Here is a 22190-nt window from a genome sequence, read left to right as displayed (position 1 = left end):
GGAGCCAGGGGGCAGCCTGAGCTGAAGACACGGAGCTGGGGTCCAGGGAGCTCCCAGGACAGGGTGTTGGAGACAAGGAGGTACACAGAGAGAGAACCTGCAGATTCCCAGAACATCCCCCTGAACAACGTGCTAAGAACTGAACTGCACACGCACGTGTGGGACTCCCCCCAGGCCAGGGGAAACCACAGGCAAGGGAAGAAGGAACCATGTGCAGAGCTCGCAAGGAATAAATGGTGGTGCCTGCACCTCCAGGCAGACTGGAAATTCCTCAGTTCTCAGGGAAGGTGGCAGAGGACTCATGGGGTCTCGCTTCAGCAGTGATGCACAATCAGCTCCACAGAAAACGTGGAGCTCTGGCTCCTGCAGATCTACCTGTGCATGTTCTGGCAGCTCTGGTTTATTGCGTGGGCCTGGTTTGTGATCAACCTGCCCCGCCCACCACAGCTCCATCACTTCCACAGGAGCTACTGCTTGTGAGTGTCTGGTTCTCCAAATCTGAAGCCCCCAGAGCAAGCCAGGAAGTGGCGTCTGCTCCTCTGGTTTTACTTGACCACCACATATTCTTGCTGAGAGTCTGCTTGGTCTCCAGCTATTGACACTCTTTCTCACCACAACAAAATCTTGAGCTAATATATCTGGACTGTGTTTGTATCCAAGGAAGTGCTACAATTCCTACAGCTTTATATAAACTTCCTTCTGTTGAACAGCCCAGAACGCATCTGGGTTCACAAGCTGTGAACATTTCTTTGAGATATTCACCAATTTTTGCATAAAGCAATTAAAATCATATAGTCAATCTTTAATAGTATTTACTTCCAAGGAAAATCAAGAGGTATGCCAGTCAAAACTCTCTCATCAGTTAAATGTAAATTACCCTCTAGAAACACCAAGAGTTTTCCAGCCTGTAAAGGTGTTAAAGAGAAGGGATTTCTGTCCAGGTGGGCTGGGTTCATCTTGTGAAGGTCTAACAGAGCAGCTCTTAGTTTTGGGATTTTGACTTGCATATCAATGACCTTAATAGTTTTATCTCTGTCTCTTCTATTTCACAACAATCATAAGTGATTTAGTTGTACGTCTTTGCATTCTGATATCAAGAGCTATGAGGGCATTTTGTATTTTGCTAATTTACCACTAAAACATACAGCTGCTCTGAGCCTGTGGGATGCGTTCTAGCACAATGCAAACAGGATCACAAGAAATGAGATCCCCACAAGAACCATGGGCTGCAGAATCTGCCTACTCTGGGGTGGGGCAGGGGGAGGAGAATGGGGAGGCCCACGGACATTTATTGCACCACAGTCATGTCACCCAAGTCACTCACAGGCTGCGTCTTGCTTCAGAATGCTGTTGTAGATGAAGAGGCAGAATGAAGGGCCCTGGGGCTGTTCTCATGTTCACTGCGCTGGGGCACCTGCACCAGCCTCTCAATGAGCTGAGGAAAGGTCACAGGATGGGTTGGGTACTGTGGGCTGATGCCAAGTGTATATTCAGGAGAGGCTTAGGGGAGGGACCGTGGCTATGATCTGTGGCTGCTGAGCAGTGCTGCCACCCAACACAGGCCATCACTACTCAGGGATTTAGGTAAAAAACTACAAATGGGGTTTTCCGTGCTTTCCATTTTGCATTTCGTGACGTGCCAGCTTACGTGGTCTTTTGGAATCCTGCCTCTTTGCTGAAATACAAGACAGATGTGACTGTTTTCTTGCTCTGAATGTATAGAACTCAAATCTATTCAAAGTAATGATAGGCAGGCCAGGACTTAGCCTGTGGGAATTTGTTCATCTACTAACTTCTGAATCCATGCTAGTGACCCAGGATCCTTAGGTGAAGAATCCTATGGTCTGTGTGTACTGGGCCTGAGAGCAGGTGGGGGTCTCTCCTCCAGGGAGGACCCACCCCTAGACTTCTATCATCTGAGGCAGTGGTTTTTGGGGTTGAGCTAAGCGTCACAAGGCCGGGTGCTTAGGTATCTTTTCCCGCTTTTGGTGGTCGGTGAACCAGAGCAGTCTTAGGGCCCGTGTCCCACCACTGCTGGCCTGAGACATTCAAGTAACCAAAGGCTGACACCTGCCCATCCTAGCAGGCACACTCTCGGTTTGGGCCCTTCACAGATGGACATTCCCTGGATGTTCACTCACCGCTGGTCACTAGCATGTGGTTTAGTGTCTACATTAGGCATAAACAGAAACTGCCTGTATAGTAGTCAGCAGACTCTAGGACCAGCAGGTGGATTTTTAGATGCTTCATCTTCGGCACATGAACTTTTCTGGGCTTTGGTTTCCTTACTTGTGAAATGACAATAATACCAGTTTCTAATTTGGCTGTTGTGAGGTGTAAATGTGAAAATACGCACGAAGCACAGAGTGCAGCTGTTTGGGAAATGGTGAGCTATCAATGCCAGCTGCATTACTATGACATCTTGTATTGAGCTTTTCCTGGGAAGCAACTCTATCTCCCTGAGCTCCTGCTGGGGCCAGGGAGGACTTGCGTGGAATGATGCCTCCAGGGCCCTTGCACAGATCAGAGCACTGTGGGATGGTTTCTGAGGCTTTGTGAGAGAATCCAACAGGCTCACAGCTACTGTGCCCCAAGCATGTGGCAGCTAATTTCAAGCTTGATGGCACATTCTTCATGGAGCATTTGCCAAGGAACCAAGTGATCCTGCAGCAGAAATCCCGCCCAGTGTTTTGGTTTGCTGGTCCAAAGAGTTTTAAGTGGCATAAAGTTTTATTACCAGCATTCCTGATCTCCATGAAATCACCACGAGAACACAAGTTGTGTTAAAAGGACAAAATTGCGGACACCGGCTGGCACTGTTCAGACACCAGGCCCTTGGATTCTTTTCAACATTGATCCAAAGATATATTGAAATTTTTTTTTAAAAAAGAAAGTTACACCAAGACCACATTAAGGCTGATCTATCCTGCCATTTGACAAGATGACTTCTGCTGATGCATTGATTTTTGGCTCTACCCTCACTCACGATGTGACCACAGATGAGTCGGGTCATCTGTCTCAGACCACCACCTTTTTCAGTGGGTGGATGAAAAGTGAATTAATCCACATAAGCACGGTGGGAAGAGCGGGTATTGGAGACTGGGGTTGCTTTCATCACAGCCAGCTGTAAAGGGGCTGCTCACAGGCTTCCATTCCAACGAGCGGCTATATCTCAACAGGGAGAGCTCAGGTTGAGGTAGAGATGGGCAGACAGAGAGGATTGTTATCTTCACATGTCTTCTCTAAAGGAGCGCAGTGTGCTGCTAGCCGTCTAGTGATTTCTGTCCTCCAAAGTTACGTGGCTGCTAACCTTAGAGTATATGAAGTAACAGAGTGCCTATCATGGTTGCATAAAGCACTTATACCCCACTGAGCTGACAAGAACTCCTAATGACACGGCAATAGTTCTTAAGAAGATCTGCTCTGATCATGTTAACATGCTTTGCAAGTGTGTATTGTGTGATCCACATAAACTACACATTGACAGAGGCAGGATGCGCCTCAAATAGAATTATAAAATCTTATTACAAACTTTACATCATCCAAGGACAAAAATTTTTCATGGAAACATTTTTAAATTAAAATGAAAATCAAAAAGAAAATAGACGCAAATTTGATTTTACAAAATTTGACAATCAGCCAAAAGAGTAAGGTACAATCAAGATGTGGAGTCGGCCACAACTCACTTTAGAAAACACTGTGAAACAACAGAAATCCTACTAACAGGTTAGGGGGCACTGCCCTAAGTAACCCAGAGGTGGTGGTGAGGTGAGGGGCAGATACAGAACGTCCTGGGTGCTCGGGGCTCTTTCTGCTCTCCAGAGGGTCTAGTCTCTGCCAAGGGCCTATGTCCTCCCTGCGAGGCAGGGGGCAGTCTCAGTGGGTCTGGCTGCTGTGTTCCGACTTCCACTTCCCCTGACCCATGGAGATGGGCAGAGGGGGAAGAGGCTGGTCCCTACCCCACAAGGAGACCCGATCTGGGAACCAAGTGGCTGGCCCCAGCCCACCTCCAGGGAAGCCTGCCCTGAGCAGGTGGAACCCATACCTACCTCCATCTCTGTGGCAGGCAGGGGTCTGGGGGCAGAGGAGCAGGGGCGCAGGATGGCCAGGCAGGAAAAGAGCCCATCACTTCACTTCCCCTGCGGGTGGGCATGCTGAGTTTCCAGCTATGGGGACAGAGCCTGCAGACCCAGTCAAGCACGACAGGGTGTCCAGGTGCTCTGATGGCACCGGCGGTCTGCGCGTGCTGAGCTGCTGCAGTGGCAGTGTTTGTGGGGATGGTGAGTTGGGGTATTTAAAATCAAAGGTGTCCTAGTAAACCATCACGAAGGCAGGTGAGCCACAGTGGCCTATGGACCACGGTCCCTGAGCCCACTAGGGAGAACCATCCATTAGTTACCAGGATAGCATTCATTTTCAGGAAAAGCCCAGAAACTGTGGAAGAACTTGTTCAGTTTCCAGGTTAGACTCACAGCCCAACTTCCATCCAGATGTGGCTTTTACACCTAAAAGACAAGGCCAAGCAGGCACCACCACCAGCCAGGGAGGCTCCAGTTAGACACACAGAAACATGCAAAGACTGAGAACAGCCTCCCACAGATCCACACAGGCAGTGGCAGGGACAGTGGGAGTCGGGCAGCCCCTAGTGGCTACTGGCGGCCACGGCTCCCAGAAGATACTTGACTCGCCTTGGAAAAAAGGTGCTTCCATTTCCTCCAATACAACCAGCTATCGTGAGAACACAGAACAAAAACACCAGAAGAAAAAACGTCTGTCATTACATCATTAGTATTTTGTCAGAGAAAAACCTCAAATGTTATATAGTTGTCCTGAAAAAAAAATATTACAGGCAGATTATTTTGAGTATATATTTATTAAGTTCTAAAACCGTGACAAACTCTTAAACATTCAAGCTGAGAGAAACACTAAAACTAGGAATTTTCGCACCTCTCACAGGCGGTACCCTCTCACCATGCTGCCTGCAGGACAGGAAGCTGGTAAGTTTGAGGAACTTCATCTTGGCCTCCACTTTATGTCCTTGACGCCATGGAAATGTCTTTTCAAAGCCGTGTTATCTGCCCATGGAGAATTTAAACAGGAGTCATCGTCATTTTCTTCCAATTTCTGCAAATAAATTTGTTTTACTCAGGAAGGCATTTTAGAAAAGTGTTTTACAACACAGAGACAAGAGGCCCCACAGCCAAGCTCCCGGCTCCCCGCCTTCCCAGGAGCAGGGCACTTCCGGAGCCCAGTGCAGGAGGGAGGGACGGCCAGCGGCTCTGGCGGCCCTGGAGAGGCTGAGCCAACAGAAATGCCCCCTCCCCGCGCGCCCCAGCTGCCCCAGCGCCTGCGGTGGGGCATGGGGTGAGGTTCTGGCGTGGCTCTCTAAACCCGTCTGCCGCCCGCACCTTGAGCTCCTCCTGTCTTCTGTGGTAATACAGCATCAGCTGCTTCTGCTCCTCACTGCTAATAATGGGTTCTCGGGCTGGAGCGCCTTGTCCTCTCTGAAAGATGAGGGAAGAGCAAACTGCAGATTAAGGCATTCTTACAGGGATGACCCAGGAAGGTACAGGAATGTTTTCCAACCACCTTGGCTGACTGCTAACGGTAAGCGGGCCGTCCAGTCTGACCATCCTGGGCAAGTTACTGGAGGTCTGGACCCCAGTAACTGAGCCCGTGCTGCGGCCGCTGGGTGGATGGAGACCGGACGCTGAGGGCTGCCGTCACAGCCATTCCAACTCAGCACTGCGGGTGCAGTGGGGAGTCATGGGACCATGGCTGCCGCAGACGACACAGTGATATCAGGAGAGAGCACACAGCCCAGCGCCTTGCCGAGCTCCGCTTACACCCTTGCAGGCCTCTAACTCCTCGTTTATAGTGTCAGCCCTTCGAAAACTTGAAATCAGTGCTCTAGGCTGTACTTTTCATGTCAAGAAATAATTTTAGTTATTTGTAACCTTCCTTCTAAAGTTGAAATTAACATTGGCGCATCCCCCCAAATTAAAACAAAATCGTAAAAAATAGGGACATGTTAAAGCAAAAGTACTTACTTGCTGAATCTTGACGATAATTTTGGTTTTCTCATTTTTGCCTACATAGTCTGAAAGCTTCTTTGTTCTTCTTAACTCCTTGGCTGCCCACCACAGTTTTGCCTCTGATTCTTTAATGACATTGAGTCCTGCCTGGGGCCATGGAAAAACACACTTTAAGATCATCAGGGTAGGCCACAGGTGAGGCCCCCCCTGCAGGTGCAGGAGCAGCATGGTGGTCCCCAGCCCCCAGGGGAAGCACTGACTCCCTGCCTACTCCCAGCCCTCGGCCACCTTGATACCTTCCCAGCTAGTTCAGCTCTGGCCCTTACTCAGCTAACTTCTTCCTCTGGGAAGCGGGGAGGATCCTATCTCATTTGCACCCACATTCTAACATTGCTCCTCTTACATGGACTTTAGGATAGCGCTGGGAAGAACACTGGAATCCGGCTGGGATCGCAGATAGAGGCATAATGGGGCCTTGTTTGTGTCTGCAGATTCTACCTATTGAAGATGACTCAGAGAAACAGATCCTGTCCCATAGGATAAGGAGCAAATGAGAAAAACAAAGGAAAAGGAAACATAAAGGCAGAAAATGACAGGATGCAAGAGGTAAGGCTAGAATACAAACTTCCATGCAAAAGGACCAACAGGTCCAAATTAGGCATCTGGCTTTCCAGTGGCCCAAGAAATGGGACTGTTTTCAGTTACTCCTGATGGGCAGCCTCACAAAGCCTCTCTACTGCCCGTCTGTGCATGTGGGCCAAGCCCTCAACCATGAGCACCACCTTCAGGGTCCTCCCTGAATTCAGAACGCTGCCCTGAAGCCCAGCATAACCAGATGGGAAGCTGGGCATAAAGCAAAAAATTGCATCCAGAAGAGAGGGTCAAATGTGAGGGGCTTCTGCTCTTTGGGGGGATTTGAACTCACAGAACGTCCAATAGCCACATACCTGAGTTCCCGACAAGTCTTCTTTATTTTCAAATTCCATCCGGATGGGATCATAGGGCGGCAACCCCATGGGATAAACAATCATCACTGCGCCTCGAAGCTGGTCCAGAGCATCTTTCACCATCTCCATGGTAACACAGATGCTGGCCTCCACTTGTTTCTGAAAGTGGACAGGGATCATTATCTACAATGTGGCTAATCAATTCCTCAGATATTTACCAAGTTCTTGCACAAGACCCTTGCCAAAACAGAAGGAACAAAATAGCAGTAGACTTGCAGATACTGCAGACATGGAGAACGGACTACTGGTTACCAAAGGGGAGGAAATGGGGAGGGTAAGTGAGGAGGGAGAAGGGGATTAAGGGGCACTATAATTAGCATGCACAATATAGGTAGGTCATGGAGAAGGCAGTATAGCAGAGAGGAGACAATGCCTCTGTAGCATCTTACTACACTGATGGACACTGACTGCAAGGGAAGGGGTGAGGACTTGATAATATGGGTTAAAGTTGAAACCACTGAGTTATGTGAAACCATTGTAAGACTGTGTATCAATGATACTTCAATTAAAAAAAAACGAAACAAAACAAGACCCTTGCCAGATGCTGCCAGAGCAACAAAAGGAGTCCCAGAGTGCTCACCATCAAAGCGTCCACTCTGTTTCAGGACCGAGCCACGCCCACCGCAGCCTAGACAGGAAGCAGGCTGAGCAGCAGGGAGCTGGGAGTCAGTGAAGGGCACCCAGACTAGTGGGAGAGATGGGAGAGGAGCGGGGAACCCCAAAGACGGGGAGGGACCTCAGGCAGGCCTTAAAACCTAAGTGGGGTGACCAGGTGCAGAGGGGACAGGGAGCTTCAGGACAGGCAGAAGCAAAGGGAGGCAGGTCACAGCATGCAGCCCCACTGCTTGGGGCAGGCAGGCGAAGAGAAGATGCTGCCAGAGGGCAGCCTGGAGCTCACTTTGAACAGCTGTGCTGGCCAGCCTGGGGGTCTGCCTTTATGGGGAGGTGCTGGGCAGTGACTGGCTGTGCAGTAAGGACTGGCGACGCTGAGACTAACCTTGCAGGGGTGCAGAATGGACCCAGCAGGGGGAGACCGGGTGGCACAGAGGCAAGGGCCTCTGATGGGCACAGAGGCAAGGTGAGATATAATCAACACTCTGTCCAGTCTTTGTCTGTCCTGGCACAGAGCTTCACAGTCCCTCAGAATTTGCAGGGATAGAAGTGGCTTCTTCTGTTACTCAAAGTGAGCCCCTTTTGACCAGAGCTGAGTTTATGCTAACAAGGTGATCTTTTCACTTAAGGCCTCCCCAGGAAGACCAAGCTGAGTAGATAGGACTGCAACTTTCAGACCCCCTATCACTACCTCTGGAGAAGTGAGGCGAGAGAGGAATGTGATCACATGGCCGAGGATTTCATCATTCATGCCCGTGATGAAACCTGGTACACTTTCTGGACATCGAAGCTCAGTGGAGCTTCCTGGTAGGAGAGCACATTGGTATTTGGGAAAGTGAGTGCGTGGACACCACGGAGGACGAAGGGCCCAGAAGTCCCACACTTCTGCCCCCAGACCTGCCCACACGTCTCTCCCAGTTTCAGAGTTGTGTCCTGTCATAAAACTATAACAGTACATAGAGCACCTGCGGGGCACTCTGTCATCGTAGTGAATCACTGATTCTGAAGGGAGCTGTGGGAACCTCCAAATCCAGAGCCAAGTCGGACAGAAGGGAGGGCTGCCTGGTGCCTGAGTAAGAGAGTCCTGGGGATAACCTGTCCTTTCTCCTGTGGGGTCTGTGCCGACTCTGCATAATGTCAGAGTTGAACTGAACTCAACTGTAGGCCACCCACTTGTGTCTGAACACAAAAGGCTACCAGGGGACCATTAAATAAAGTGGCAGTGGTGGAAATGAAAGGATTTGGATTTTAGAGGCATCATGGAGCAGACGGTACAGGCCTGAACTTAAGGCATGCAGACCACAGAGAAGGACGTGCCGAGGGGGACACTGAGGGTGACAGCCTGTCTAACGCACACTGCAGTTCTGCTGATATAAATGGGAGTCTGCAGAGATGCTGCTGCTCGGGTACAGAATACAGAGGGTGAGAGTGAGGAGTCCATGAGCTGGTCCAGAAAACGTGAGTCAAGTGCTGGCTGGGCCTTCAGGCAGAAGCAAGCAGGAACCAGTTGGAAACCCAGTGAAGGAAGATGTCAGGGGTAGAGGACAGAGATTTGAGGGTTATCTGCAGAAAGGTAAAATTTGCTTTGGGAGAGAGGATAAATGCTGGAGGAGAAAGCAGAAAGGAAGGCAAAGAGGGCTACAGGTAAAGTACTTTGATCAATGCCATGTGTCAGAGGCGAGGGTAGAGAAAGTGGCACTCAGAGAGCTGGGAGGGAATGGAAATAGAGCAGGATCTTGGATGTGGTCCAAAGAGAGGAGCCACGAGTCGGGCTGAGAAGGGGCCTCTGGAGTTGCTGGTTATGGGGTCACTGGTAGCCCCAAGATGGCCATTTCTAGGGGGAAGGAGAGGCCAGGTTCTAGGAAACTCAGAGGGATAGGGGCCAAGGACCCAGAGGCATCGTGCGCTTCTCCCAGTACCTTGCTGGGAGGCAAAGGTGGGCACAGGGCTGGTATGAAAGGGAAGGCTGCACACCACTGATCTCAGGTGAAGGAAAGAGGACAGGCGCGTTCACAGACTCAGCGCAGCCCACAGGAAACACCGGACATCACCCCTCCTGGATTTCTGGACAAGCAGCAGATTTGTGAGAGAGTCCAAGGGCCAGAGACACCAAACATGCGGAGTCTCCAGGGAAGGAAGAGGAAGAAGCAGGAAAAGAGACAACTCGCAGGTTGGACAGACAACTGCAGGAGTCCGTGGACCCTGAGAAGGTCTGAGGCCAGCCTTCTGGCAGGGAGAAGGGCCAGTGGCCACCCAGCACTGGCAGGGGCCAGGGTGGCAGAGAGCAGGGCTGGGGAGGTCCCCCTGGGTCCTCCGGGCCCAGGAGATGGGAGGTGGGCAGTGGGTTAGCACAGGCCATCCAGGGGCTCAGAGCCTGGGGCCTCAAGGGCCTGCTGAGAATTAAGAGGACAAATTGGTCCCAGGAAGGCAAAGAAGCGAGTTAGGGAAGAGGGTGGGTGGGGACCCCATGGCGGGACGGAGGCTCTGGCCAAAGGGCTGGTGGTGGGTAAGAGCCCGCACTATGAGGGGAACGTCGGGGCGTCCCTGACGGAACTGTTGAGTAATGGGGGGCATGATCTGACCGACTGTGGAGGATAAGGTGGCAGGGAGCCGAACGTCCCTGCTTCTGAGGAAATGCAGGCGTCCGCGACCTGGCTATGGCTCAGACCATCCCGTGGGTGCCCAGATCCTGGGTTAGGAGGCTGGGTGGGGCCTGAGGCCTGAGGCTGACAAGGCCCCCAGGGTGGAAGGTCCCGGAGGCCCAGACGTAGTAAGCTCCCTAAACCCATGTCTTCCCCCACTTGCCTCCTCCCAGGGCAGCTTATGAAATTCTCCCTAAGTCATAAACCCCAATAAAATGTATCTGATCTCCCCATGAGAGACATACGCCACCAGCACGGTGTGAAGGGCCCCAGACAGAGGGGCACCTCCGGGAAGTCTTCCTGCCTGCAGGGTGTCGCCCACCACCACCACTATTACCACAGAGGGGTGCCTCAGAGTCCTTTTCTATAAAAGCTCCGCCACCCACCCAGGGCAGTGATGCCAGCCCCATGCCCGGCTAGGGGATGAAGAAACTCAGCACAGCCTCAGGCAGACTGACCTGGTCCCCCACCCTCAGCAGAGAGTGGGTCCCAGGTAAAGAGGTTGCATAGACACACTCCTCCCATTCAGGAGGAGCCACACAGTTTGGATATTCTACTGTCTCTCACTTGCTCATACAACCTGAGTGATGGAGTTCAAGTCCCAAGGCCCTGGGACTCGAACCCTCCCCTGCTCGCCCCACCATGTTCTGACCCACAGTGCTCACTGCCTTAACGTGGCAGAGCGTGGTGAGGGGACAGCGATGCATGCACACTTCTGGGGGCAGCATGCAAAGGGCCTTGGGTGTGAAGCCAGGCCCAGTCACTCAGGAGCTCTGCCACACTGGGCCAGTCACTGCTGCAAAGCCCTGGGACCACCTGGAAACCTCTCTGTGAAATATGCAGTAACACACAGAAATATTGGCAGGCAAAGGGCAGAGGCGATACAAATGAACAGGACTTCTACAGAAAAAAAATTTGAGTGAAGGGTGCAGGGCAGAGTCCTCTGTTCTCCTCACACGTTCTGTGATGGGCTGACTTGACTGGATATTAGTAGTTATTATCAGTACTTTTTAAAAAAAGGTTCTGCAGTCGAAGACACCAATAAATGTAAATACATTCCATGCTCATGGATAGGAAGAATTAATATTGTCAAAATGGCCATCCTGCCTAAAGCAATCTACAGATTCAATGCAATACATATCAAAGTACCAATGGCATTCTTCAGTGAACTAGAACAAATAGTTCTAAAATTCATATGGAACCACAAAAGGCTCCGAATAACCAAAGCAATCCTAAAAAGGAAGAATAAAGCTGAGGGGATTATGCTTCCCAACTTCAAGCTCTACTACAAAGCCACAGTAATCAAGACAATTTGGTACTGGCACAAGAACAGACCCACAGACCAATGGAACAGAATAGAGAGCCCAGATATAAATCCAAGCATATACGATCAATTAATATACAATAAAGGAGCCATGGATATACAGTGGGGAAATGACAGCCTCTTCAACAACAGGTGTTGGCAAAACTGGACAGCTACATGTAAGAGAATGAAACTGGATTACTGTCTAACTTCATACACAAAAGTAAACTTGAAATGGATCAAAGACCTGAATGTAAGACATGAAACCATAAAACTCTTAGAAGAAAACATAGGCAAAACTCTCTTGAATATAAATATGAGCAACTTTTTCATGAACATATCTCCCCGGGCAAGGGAAACAAAAGCAAAAATGAACAAGTGGGACTATATCCAATTAAAAAGCTTCTGTACAGCAAAGGACACCATGACTAGAACAAAAAGGCATCCTACAGTATGGGAGAATATATTCATAAATGACAGATCTGATAAGGAATTGACATCTAAAATATATAAAGAACTCATGCACCTCAGTACTCAAAAAGCAAATAACCCAATTAAAAAATGGGCACAGGATATGAACAGACACTTCTCCAAAGAAGAAATTCAGATGGCCAACAGGCACATCAAAGATGCTCCACATTGCTAATTATCAGGGAAATGCAAATTAAAGCCACAATGAGATGTCACCTCACACCAGTTAGGATGGCCAACACTGAAAAGACAAGAAACAACAAATGCTAGCAATGACGTGGAGAAAGGGGAATCCTCCTACACTTTTGGTGGGAATGTAAATTAGTTCAACCATTGTGGAAAGCAATACACAGGTTCCTCAAAAAACTAAAAATAGAAATATCATTTGACCCAGGAATTCCACTTCTAGGAATTTACCTAAGGAAAACAAGATCCCAGATTCAAAAAGACATATGCACCCCTGTTTATTGCAGCACTATTTACAATAGCCAAGATATGGAAGCAACCTAAGTGCCCATCAGTAGATGAATGGAAAAGAAAAGATGGTACATAAACACAATGGAATATTATTCAGCCATAAGAAGAAAACAAATCCTACCATTTGCAACAACATGGATGGAGCTAGAGGGTATTATGCTCAGTGAAATAAGCCAAGCGGAGAAAGAGAAATACCAAAAGATTTCACTCATCTGTGGAGTATAAGAACAAAGGAAAAACTGAAGGAACAAAAGGGCAGCAGAATCACAGAACCCAAGAATGGACTAACAGATACCAAAGGGAAAGGGACTGGGGAGGATGGGTGGGTAGGAAGGGATAAGGGGGGGGAAGAAGAAAGGGGGTATTATGATTAGCATGCATAATGGGGGGGTGGGAGAAAGGGGAGGGCTGTACAACACAGAGAAGACAAGTAGTGATTATACAACATTTTGCTATGCTGATGGACAGTGACTATAAGGGGGTTTGTGGGGGGGACCTGGTATAGGGGAGAGCCTAGTAAACATAATGTTCTTCATGTAATTGTAGATTAATGATAACAAAAAAAAAAAGAAAAAAAGAAGAAAAGGGGGATTACTCCCTGACAGAATAAAACTAACTGCAAATCACCGATTAAAGCATGCTTTCAATATCCTTAATTTTGATCATTTAAAGGGTGTCAGATGATCAGCTATGGAAGTACATTTTTCTGATATTCCTTTCTCTTAAAAAAAAAAAAAAAGCAGTTCCTGTGTGGTGCTCTCCAATAAGTTCTTCACAATGGTATAAAGGGCATGTCAAAGTGTGGGCAAAGGGTTTGTTTGTGTTTATACAGAGGATCAAAGCCTAATTTGGCTACCCAGAAAACGAATTAAGATACAATATGAAGAAGACCTTCCAACATCAACATTCTCTGGAAGAGTCATTCCAGAAGATGATCATCAAAAAAACTTCAACAAAGATCCTGGTGCTGTTGCAGTTGTAGCTGCATTCATCCCACCGGTTCCTGGACTTGCCATTGGAATGAAGGAGATATCTAAGCTGGCCTGTGCATACAGTAAAACAACAAATTTGACTGGAGCTATACTGTCAGAACTCAACCAAGAATTAGGAGAAGTGCAAGTTGCAGCGCTCCAAAATCTTGCGACTATAGACTATCTACTGTTAAAAGAACATATGGGATGTGAACAGTTCCCAGGAATGTGTTGTTTTAATTTGTCTGATTTTTCTCAAAATATTCAAATTCAGTTAGACAATATCCATCATATCATTGATAAGTTTTCACAAATGCCTAGGGTGCCTAACTGGTTTTCTTGGTTTCACTGGATATGGCTGGTAATTGTAGGTCTGCTTTGGTTATGTAGCTGTATTCCTATTATGTTAATGTGTGCACGCAATTTAATTAGTAATTTAAAACTTATACACGCTTATGTTACACTACAAGATATGTCAAAGAAATAATCAATCTTCCCATGTTTTCTTCCACCTGCTACTTCTATAGCTTCTCTTCTTCCTTCATAATTACAACCCCTAAGTAGAATTCGTGCCTCATATCGAAATTACCGAGTATCGTAATTCTTCCAAGTGGTAAAGATACCTCAAGACAAATGCTGGGCATAGAAGCCACAGGGCATAAATCTGCAAAGAAGTAAAAAGCTAACCTTTTCAAAGAATATTGCTTCTCTCTCACTTACCAACTTTACATTTCCCTGTATGGCCCTGGAAGATGACTGGTTAGCCAGAGACGGGTAAAATTCCTCAAGGGAGGAACAACCTAAGACAGGCACAGTCTCAGGGGGGGCATCAGGTGAGAAATTGGGTATCAACAGAGGTGAGGCTTAGAACCTCACCCCCCGTTTTAAGAGAAATCTTCTGCATCTGTGGATGTTTTGTTGCCCTTGTCTAGCTTGGATTAATACTTAGTCTATAGGCACACACCTGATCATCTACATTTGCCCTCTTACAGCACTAAACTATGTTTTCTACCTTTATCTTGTATCTACCTACCACTTCAGCATTTTATTAAAAAAAAAAAAATAGTAATAATAATAAGGGAGAAATGTGGGATTTACATATAAATCAAGTATAAAAATCAAACAAATAATCATAATTGACCTGATTGTTTATAGTTCATGATGCATGATCAAAACCGAAAGTTTCTGTGATGACTGCCCTTGCACTGTTCAGCATGTAAGAACTTATTCACTATGTAAGAACTTGTTCACCATGTAAAAACTTGTTCGTTATGCTTCAGAAGATTGGAGACTGTTGAGAATTAGGCTGGGGGTTGATTAATGATTGTGCATTGAGTCCCCTATACAGAATTTTATTGTTGTTAACAACCATATGATCAATAAATATGAGAGATGCCCTCTCAAAAAAAAAATCAAACGAATAATCATATCTGACTTGATTGTTTATAGTTCATGATGTGTGATCAAAACTGAAAGTTTCTGTGATATGACTGCCCTTGCACTGTTCACCATGTAAGAACTTGTTCATTATGCTTCAGAAGATTGGAGACTGTTGAGAATTAGGCTTGAGGTTGATAAATGATTGTGCATTGAGTCCCCTATACAGAATTTTATTGTTGTTAACAACCATTTGATCAATAAATATGAGAGATGCCCTCTCAAAAAAAAAAAAAAAGACATATGCACCCCTGTTTATTGCAGCACTATTTACAATAGCCAAGATATGGAAGCAACCTAAGTGCCCATCAGTAGATGAATGGTAAAGAAAAGATGGTACATATACACAATGGAACATTACTCAGCCATAAGAAGAAAACAAATCCTACCATTTGCAACAACATGTATACAGCTGGAGGGATCCTCAGTGAAATAAGCCAGGCAGAGAAAGTCAAGTACCAAATGATTTCCCTCATTTGTGGAGTATAAGAACAAAGCAAAAACTGAAGGAACAAAATAGCAGCAGACTCACAGAACCCAAGAAGGGTCCAGTGGTTACAAAAGGGGAGGGGTGGGGGAGAGTGGGTGGTGAGGGAGGGAGAAGGGGATTGAGGGGTATTATGATTGGCACACATGGTGTGGGGGGTCACAGGGAAGACAGTGCAGCACAGAGAATGCAAGAGGTGACTATGGCATCTTACTGCACTGATGGACAGTGACTGCAATGGGGTGGGAGGGACTCAATAATACGGGTGAATGTAGTAACCACAATGGTTTTCATGTGAAACCTTTGTAAGAGTGTATACCAATGATACCTTAATTAAAAAAAAAACAGTAAAAAATAAATAAATAAAGATATATTAGGTTACTTAAAAAAGAAAAAGGTTTGCAGTCAAATGCATTTTGCAAATGGACTGACCCAAAGCCTTCCTTGTAGGACTTTCCTGTATTAATGGGCACAGAAGGGCCATCTTTCCTGAAGAACTCGAAGGATTAGTTAAGAGCCTGGAGAATTTGGGAAATGTTGGCTTAGAAACAAGAGCTTTGCCCAGTGAATTGGGAGGAGCTAAAGAAAAGGCAGTTCTGGCCTGAGAAGACCTGCACTGAGGGCGGTAGTAACAAGTAGCACAGATATGTAAATAAAAGCAACTGATCATAATAACGATTCTTTAAATAGCCTGATATTCTTTTCCTCCAGAGTAACACAATCTGCATGTCAGTGGCATGACTTAAGTTTTTCCTTCTAAGAAAGTTTTTGTATAAATACTTAATGACAATTACAAAAAACGAATTCATATTTAATTAGACACATGCTGTGTCCAATCAGGTATCTACAGAGCGACTATGTGGCCACATGTTCAAAATTCATTTTAAGTTCTTCAAAAGGGTCAAGGAAACTAAATCACATATGCTTCAATTTATGTGCCTCCTACATGTGAACCACATTTACACCAGCCAATAACATTTTTCGTCTGACCTGTAGAAACTGGAAGGATTCAGGACAGTGGTCACACTCATGAAAAGGAAAAGGCAGGGCCCACCCAAACAGGCTTGTTTCCCTTGCCTCTGGGAGACAAAAACAAAGAAAGAAGAGAAAATGGAAAAAAAAAATTTTTTTTAAGTTGGTTGACAGCTCTGGAAGGTGTGAGTAGAGTTTGAAAGCTAACCTTAGATATTACTGCTTTGGCTTCTTCTATTGTCTTCTTTAAAACTTGCTTCATTTTTTCATTTGGAGCTATAAAAATAAAGAGAAGAGGGAGAGAAACAACTGTCTTTAAAACCCTTCTTGATTATCCTAACCCCATCTGTCTGAGTTGGGGAGTAAGTGAAATGAGAGAAAGTACAAGTATAGAATTTAGATAAAGAAAGCTGGCCTTGAGAAGTCAGGTGAAAATCTCTTAAACCTTGTACTTTTAATAAATAACAGTTTTAATTAGAGATTGAACATACTAGAGACATAAATTGTATTAAAGTAGAAATGGCTAGTTTAAGGCAGTTTTGGTTTAAAGATGAATAACGAATTGGTTCTTATGAGATAACTATTATTTTCTTCATTGACACAGTTTCGTCTTAAAAGCAAAGAATCTCTCCAAATTGAGAATGAGCTTAAGTATGAAAGATGTGAAAGACAACCAACAATTTTCCAGGTTAAAATTGGAAAGAAATAGAAGTAGAGATTCCTGTTATCTTCAATATTAAAACATATGTTATTTTGGGGGCACGTAAAGGCTTTGTAAGGATATGTTTGTGTTTCTTTTGCTACTAACAGTGTTTTTAGGGCATGGCAGACACTTAGGTGTATATTAAATGATCATTCATTTATAGTCTTTTAAATGGAGCTTTTTTATATAGGGATAAACTATCAAAATGGATTATCATCCTTTTTTCCTTCAAATTCTACATGATCAACCATATACCAAAAGGAGGATAATTTCTACGGTGCTCTGACATGAACTAAGTTGCTTTGCACAAAAGAGAAGCATATCTTCAATTCAAGTGGAGACCACTGTGCGGACACTGATTTCCTCCGTCACGCACTCTCTAAATAAACCTCAGGATCTGCAAACTCTAACAAAACACAACCTTCAATACTTTCAATGACCATTCCCCAAAAACTACTAGGCTAAACCACAGGAAACTGCCAATTTTCAACCACTTGTTACCTACAAATGTAATTTCATATAGGTTCATCTGATGTATTTAAAAGCTAGCTGCAACTTAGTAAGAGCAAAGAGACAGATGCTTCCTTTACCCACCTAATTTAGTCTGGCTTAGCATTTTATCACAAGGAGCTCCACAGTGCAGTATTGCATAAGTTTGTACAGCAATACTGAGGCCAACTCTGCAACTTAAAGAACTCCTTTCATACTAGTTGCTATACTCAGTCATGGACACAAAGAAAAACGCTGGATTACCTTGCCCATTCCTTCGTCCAATGTCATCCTTTTTAAATACTGCACCCCCACTGGGTACACACTTTTCACCCCATTCATCTCTTAATTTCAGTTCTTCAATCTGGTCATCAGTCAGTCCTTGCATATTAGGAGGGAGAAATATGCCATGTTCTGCTAATTCTTCCATTTCTGAAAAATAAGAGAAAGTGAAACAATATATATCACAATTATCACCATAACCCCTTATAACTCCTCCTAGAGGAGAGGGGTCTGCCCGTCATCTCATTATTTTATTTAACAAACACTGACATATCACTTGCTATGTGCCAGATCTGTCCCCTGACCTTTGACAAATGGTCACTGATTCATCCTAGATCAACAGAAGCACAGAGAGTTTAGAAGCTCACCCACGGCCCTAGGCAGCTGTCTAATCCTCTGTGCTCTTCTGTACTACCTGGCACTCAGGAGGCAGGAGTTAAAATTCACAATCTGAATACATACATAGGATATTAGGGGTTTCCAGGGGCGTTCACAAAGATTATCTCATTTAACCTTGTGAAATAGGCAAGACAGTTATCAAGATCCCCATCTTGCTTAATTTACAGCTGATTTAGTATCATCTGAGGCCTGCTCAGGCTTGCTATTTTACACAGAATTCTGTATAAATACTTTATAAATGATTTATGTAAATCTGATCAGTGGGGAAGATTTAAGTCAGCTCACACCCTTCTGAAATGACAGAGACAGGAAAAGATCTTGGTTTTCTAGTATTCATGTTCACTATTCAAATGCATGGCTTGATATTTCTCCTGTTCCATATATTCACCCCCAAACGAATCCACACTTTAATCTTGCAACATTGCTTGCTTTTGCTTCTTTGCTTTTTTTTACGTGAAAGAGGCACGTAAATCTATGTGAATTTTACATGATCTAGGTCTTCCCATAGCCGGGTATGAGACACCAGGAGGCCCATGACAATAAAAATAAACACTAGAGAACAAATGGTGTGACTCAAAACGGTATTTATGGTCTCTCTCAAGAGACTCTAAACCTCTGGTGGGCAAGGGGAGGGTCTCATTCATCCTTGTCTTCAGAGCTCTGGGGCCTGCCTGAATCACAGTTCACAACTGCTGACAACTGAAGAACAAACGAATGGGTTTTAAGTTCACTAAAATGACTGCTGACATTCAGCACCACATTTTCAACTGATAATTTTACAGAATTTCCCCCTTTCCCCCCTTTCCCCCCATATGCTTTAATTTAAAAGTAACATTTGGAATCAGTAATTTTTACTAAGAAACTATACATATGCCCCATAAAGATAAAACCATGACCTTAAGGAGATCTGCATGGTACAAAAGCCACTTTTATAGTCACTACCACTAAGTAACATTCCAGGTAACACCAGGAGCATCACCATGTCAAACTGTGCTATGTAATGCAGTAGGTGCTAGCCCCACTTGACTGCTGAAACCTAAATTCAAATGAAATAAAATATAAAATGCAGTTCCTTGGTCGTGTTCAGGGCCTCATGGGGCTAGTGCACAGCACACACAGGGAACCCTTTCTTCGCTGTGGAAAGTTCCAGCGGACAGCGCTGCCCTGGCGTTTAGAGGAGGGTGACCAAAGCGCTGTAACATGAGAATCAGGCTTGTGTTCCCTGGAGAAGGGAAAACACCACGCCTCTCCACCCTCTCCTCGCCCTAAGGGGCCGTCCCAGGGTAGGCTCCGCACCGCAACCCGCTCCACTTCAGTAGGCTCCAAGTAGTAAATCCACATTTTAAAGGCACTGGGGCCAGTGATCTGCTCCCTTCGCATCTGTTAAATTCCACTGCTCCAGCTCTTCGGCCCGACTGTTTGGCTTCCTCCGGGTGCTTCCCCCGCCCTCTCCCATTTCCGTCTGTTTGCACGGGCCGCGCGCGCTCTAGGCCTCTCCCGTCGCGTCTCCACGCGCGTCGCCGGCCCTCTCTGTGCCTCTGGCGAACCCCGGTGTCCCATTTCAAGCCCAGCTGCTGTCCATCTATGCAAATCTCCACCAACTTGGCCCGCGCCGGCCCGAGAAAGCCTTGTGGGTTCCACCCAACTTCCTCCAACCCAAATGGTCCCGTCTCCTCCTCCCCTCCGAGCCCTGGCTCGGCTCCCCGGTCCCGGCCCTCACCTGAGCAGATGCGCTGCACCTTGAGGCGCGCGTTGTAGACCCGGGTCACCTGCACCGTGAGCTCCTCCAGCTCCGTGCTCCCCGGCGCCTGCAGCAGGAACTGGCTCTCATCGCCCCGCTTCACGTGCAGCAGAACCATGGCGGCCCCGCGGCCCCGCCGAGGCGGGCAGAAGGCCGGGGATGCGCGGCGTGCGGTAACGCAAGGGGCAGACGGCGACCACCGACCAACGGCTACTTAGAGACTGGAATCCCGGTCTTCCCCCACCGTGTGGAGAAAAGGGCGGAGTCACTTGCTCCCGGAAGTGGTCGTTGCCAAGAGCAACCAAGGAACAGTCTGAAGGGCCGCCAGGTCTAGATCAGAACCGGCGGGTGGGGAAGCGGAGACCCGGTGATATCGGACAACGACCCGCACAGTCCGAGAGGACCGTGCGTCCCGCACGTACCCGCCAAGCCGGATTCGCCGGGCCGCGCGCCAGTTAGGGGCTGTTGTCCGGGAAACCAGCAAATAGACCAGGCAGCCTGGAGTGCTGAATGCGCAGCCGACTCTCCGGCGGCCCGAGATCCCAGGGTGGGGGTGGGAGGGAGGCCGCCAGGTCGGGAATGGGTGGGGCCGTGCCACGCAGCAGCAACCCCGGGGCCGCCCGGGTCCCAGCGGCGTTTCCGGAAACGCCTCCCGCTGCTCTGCGCTGGAGGTTTGAGAGGCGAGCCTGGTTTGCTGGTCCCTGCTCCCTGTCCCCTCGGCTCCGGTTCCCAGCGCCCAGGCGCCAGGGAGAGCGCGCGCTCTGTGAGAGCAGATGCGGAGGCACACGTCTAGGGTGGCTCAGTTGGCTGCTGCCGGAGTGACCCTCCCCAAACCATCCAGCCGGCCACCATCCAACAAGTTCTGACAGGAGGGCAGTCAGGCCAAGCGCTGTTTCTTTCAGGCGCCTGGGACACGCGGCAGATCCAGGGCCACTGCTCTGATAGAGCTTATATTCCAGTGTAAGTAACAAAACAAAAATAAACGGACAAGACAAACTCCAACAGAGGTGTAGAGAAAAATCAAACTGTGGTTAGCTTTTTGGATTGGATGGTGGGTAACCTGACCTGAGCCCTTGGTAACAAGGCGCTAACAAAGCTATTACAGTGCAAGGCCTCGCCCCCTGCTTACCTCCTTCACAGGGCCATTGCAGAGTAGGATTTGATTTGAACATTACAAGCACCTGCTAGTTCGTATTCCTGAAGCTTTGGCCCTCTGCATTCCCCAGGGCTCTGGGGGCAGAGTGGAGGTGTGACTACCGGCCTGGAAATGCCTAAAGCCAATCCAGGGCCTCATGGGAAGGTTGTTAGACTGATACTGGATGGAATGGGTATGGAGCCCAGGGAGAGGGGGTATATTTTCATCTTTAGTACTGTTGGGGCAGAGGCCACCCAGACCCTGGAACTTGTGCTGGTCAGATTGGCAAATGTCTCTCCCCACTGAGGGATAGGGGCCTACTGGGTTCTCAGCTCCAGCTGCTAGCCGTAAGGTTGTCCCTTTATTTCTCCTGATTCCATGTCTGTATTCACCAGTCATGTATTAGAGTCTGTGGGTACTAATTTTAATAAATAAAAGTGTGGAAAACTCATGCATTGGCCATCCAGTTTTGTTTAAATAGTTTATTAATCATCTGGTTGAAAATCTGCCAAATTGCCACAGATCAAGCCCTTGCAGTATCTTTAATCCTTGTCAGCAATGATATTTGACTTTGTGGTCCTAACTTTACTTTTACTGCCTTCCTTTCAGTGTTCTCTTAAGGTCTTTTTTTCTCAAACATGTCGTGTCTTACAAATTTATGTGTAGCTTTTTCTGTGTAGTTTAAGGAATCATAAATCATGACAAAATCTGGTGTCTCACCCCCACCCAAGTGGGCTCTGAATTCCAAGACAAAGATGACACCTGTGTGGTCTTGTGCATTTTGGCTTATTTTCTCTGAATATTTTAGGTACTGTTGCCATTCTAGGATGAATGGCATCTTAGGGCCATTTGTTGAAGCGTTTCATTCGTGATTAACACTCTGGTCCAGATTGCCTATTCATAATGGCTGCTAGGTATCAGGAAGCCAGAGTGGTAAAGAGAAAATTGCTATGAAGAAAAAGTCACTTTTTAAGACCTAACGTATTAAAGTTCCCACATAACCCCTCCCTGATTCTACTCCCCTCTA

At 46.9% G+C, this 22190-nt stretch overlaps 1 protein-coding gene across 2 annotated transcripts; it reads right to left on the bottom strand.

Moving 5' to 3' along the window:
* Positions 1-4854: 4854 nt before the first annotated feature.
* Positions 4855-20285, bottom strand: CFAP298 (cilia and flagella associated protein 298). 2 transcript variants are annotated; one of them, XM_036880169.2, is made up of 7 exons: positions 20008-20285; positions 17871-18038; positions 16623-16690; positions 6983-7141; positions 6051-6182; positions 5409-5504; positions 4855-5124 (listed from the first exon to the last, which is right to left on the bottom strand). In XM_036880169.2, exons 1-7 carry the CDS (start codon positions 20144-20146, stop codon positions 5014-5016), a joined length of 873 nt encoding a protein of 290 aa, XP_036736064.1. In that variant the 5' UTR covers positions 20147-20285; the 3' UTR covers positions 4855-5013. The 2 variants fall into 2 exon arrangements, with proteins under 2 accessions (XP_036736064.1, XP_057360053.1); XM_057504070.1 differs by lacking the exon at positions 20008-20285 and adding an exon at positions 19627-19869.
* Positions 20286-22190: the final 1905 nt, after the last annotated feature.

Source organism: Manis pentadactyla, chromosome 1 (assembly GCF_030020395.1).
Source record: "Manis pentadactyla isolate mManPen7 chromosome 1, mManPen7.hap1, whole genome shotgun sequence".
Lineage (NCBI taxonomy): Eukaryota > Metazoa > Chordata > Mammalia > Pholidota > Manidae > Manis > Manis pentadactyla.
Note: the sequence above shows the minus strand (reverse complement) of the source record. Positions and strands in the feature narration are given on the sequence as shown.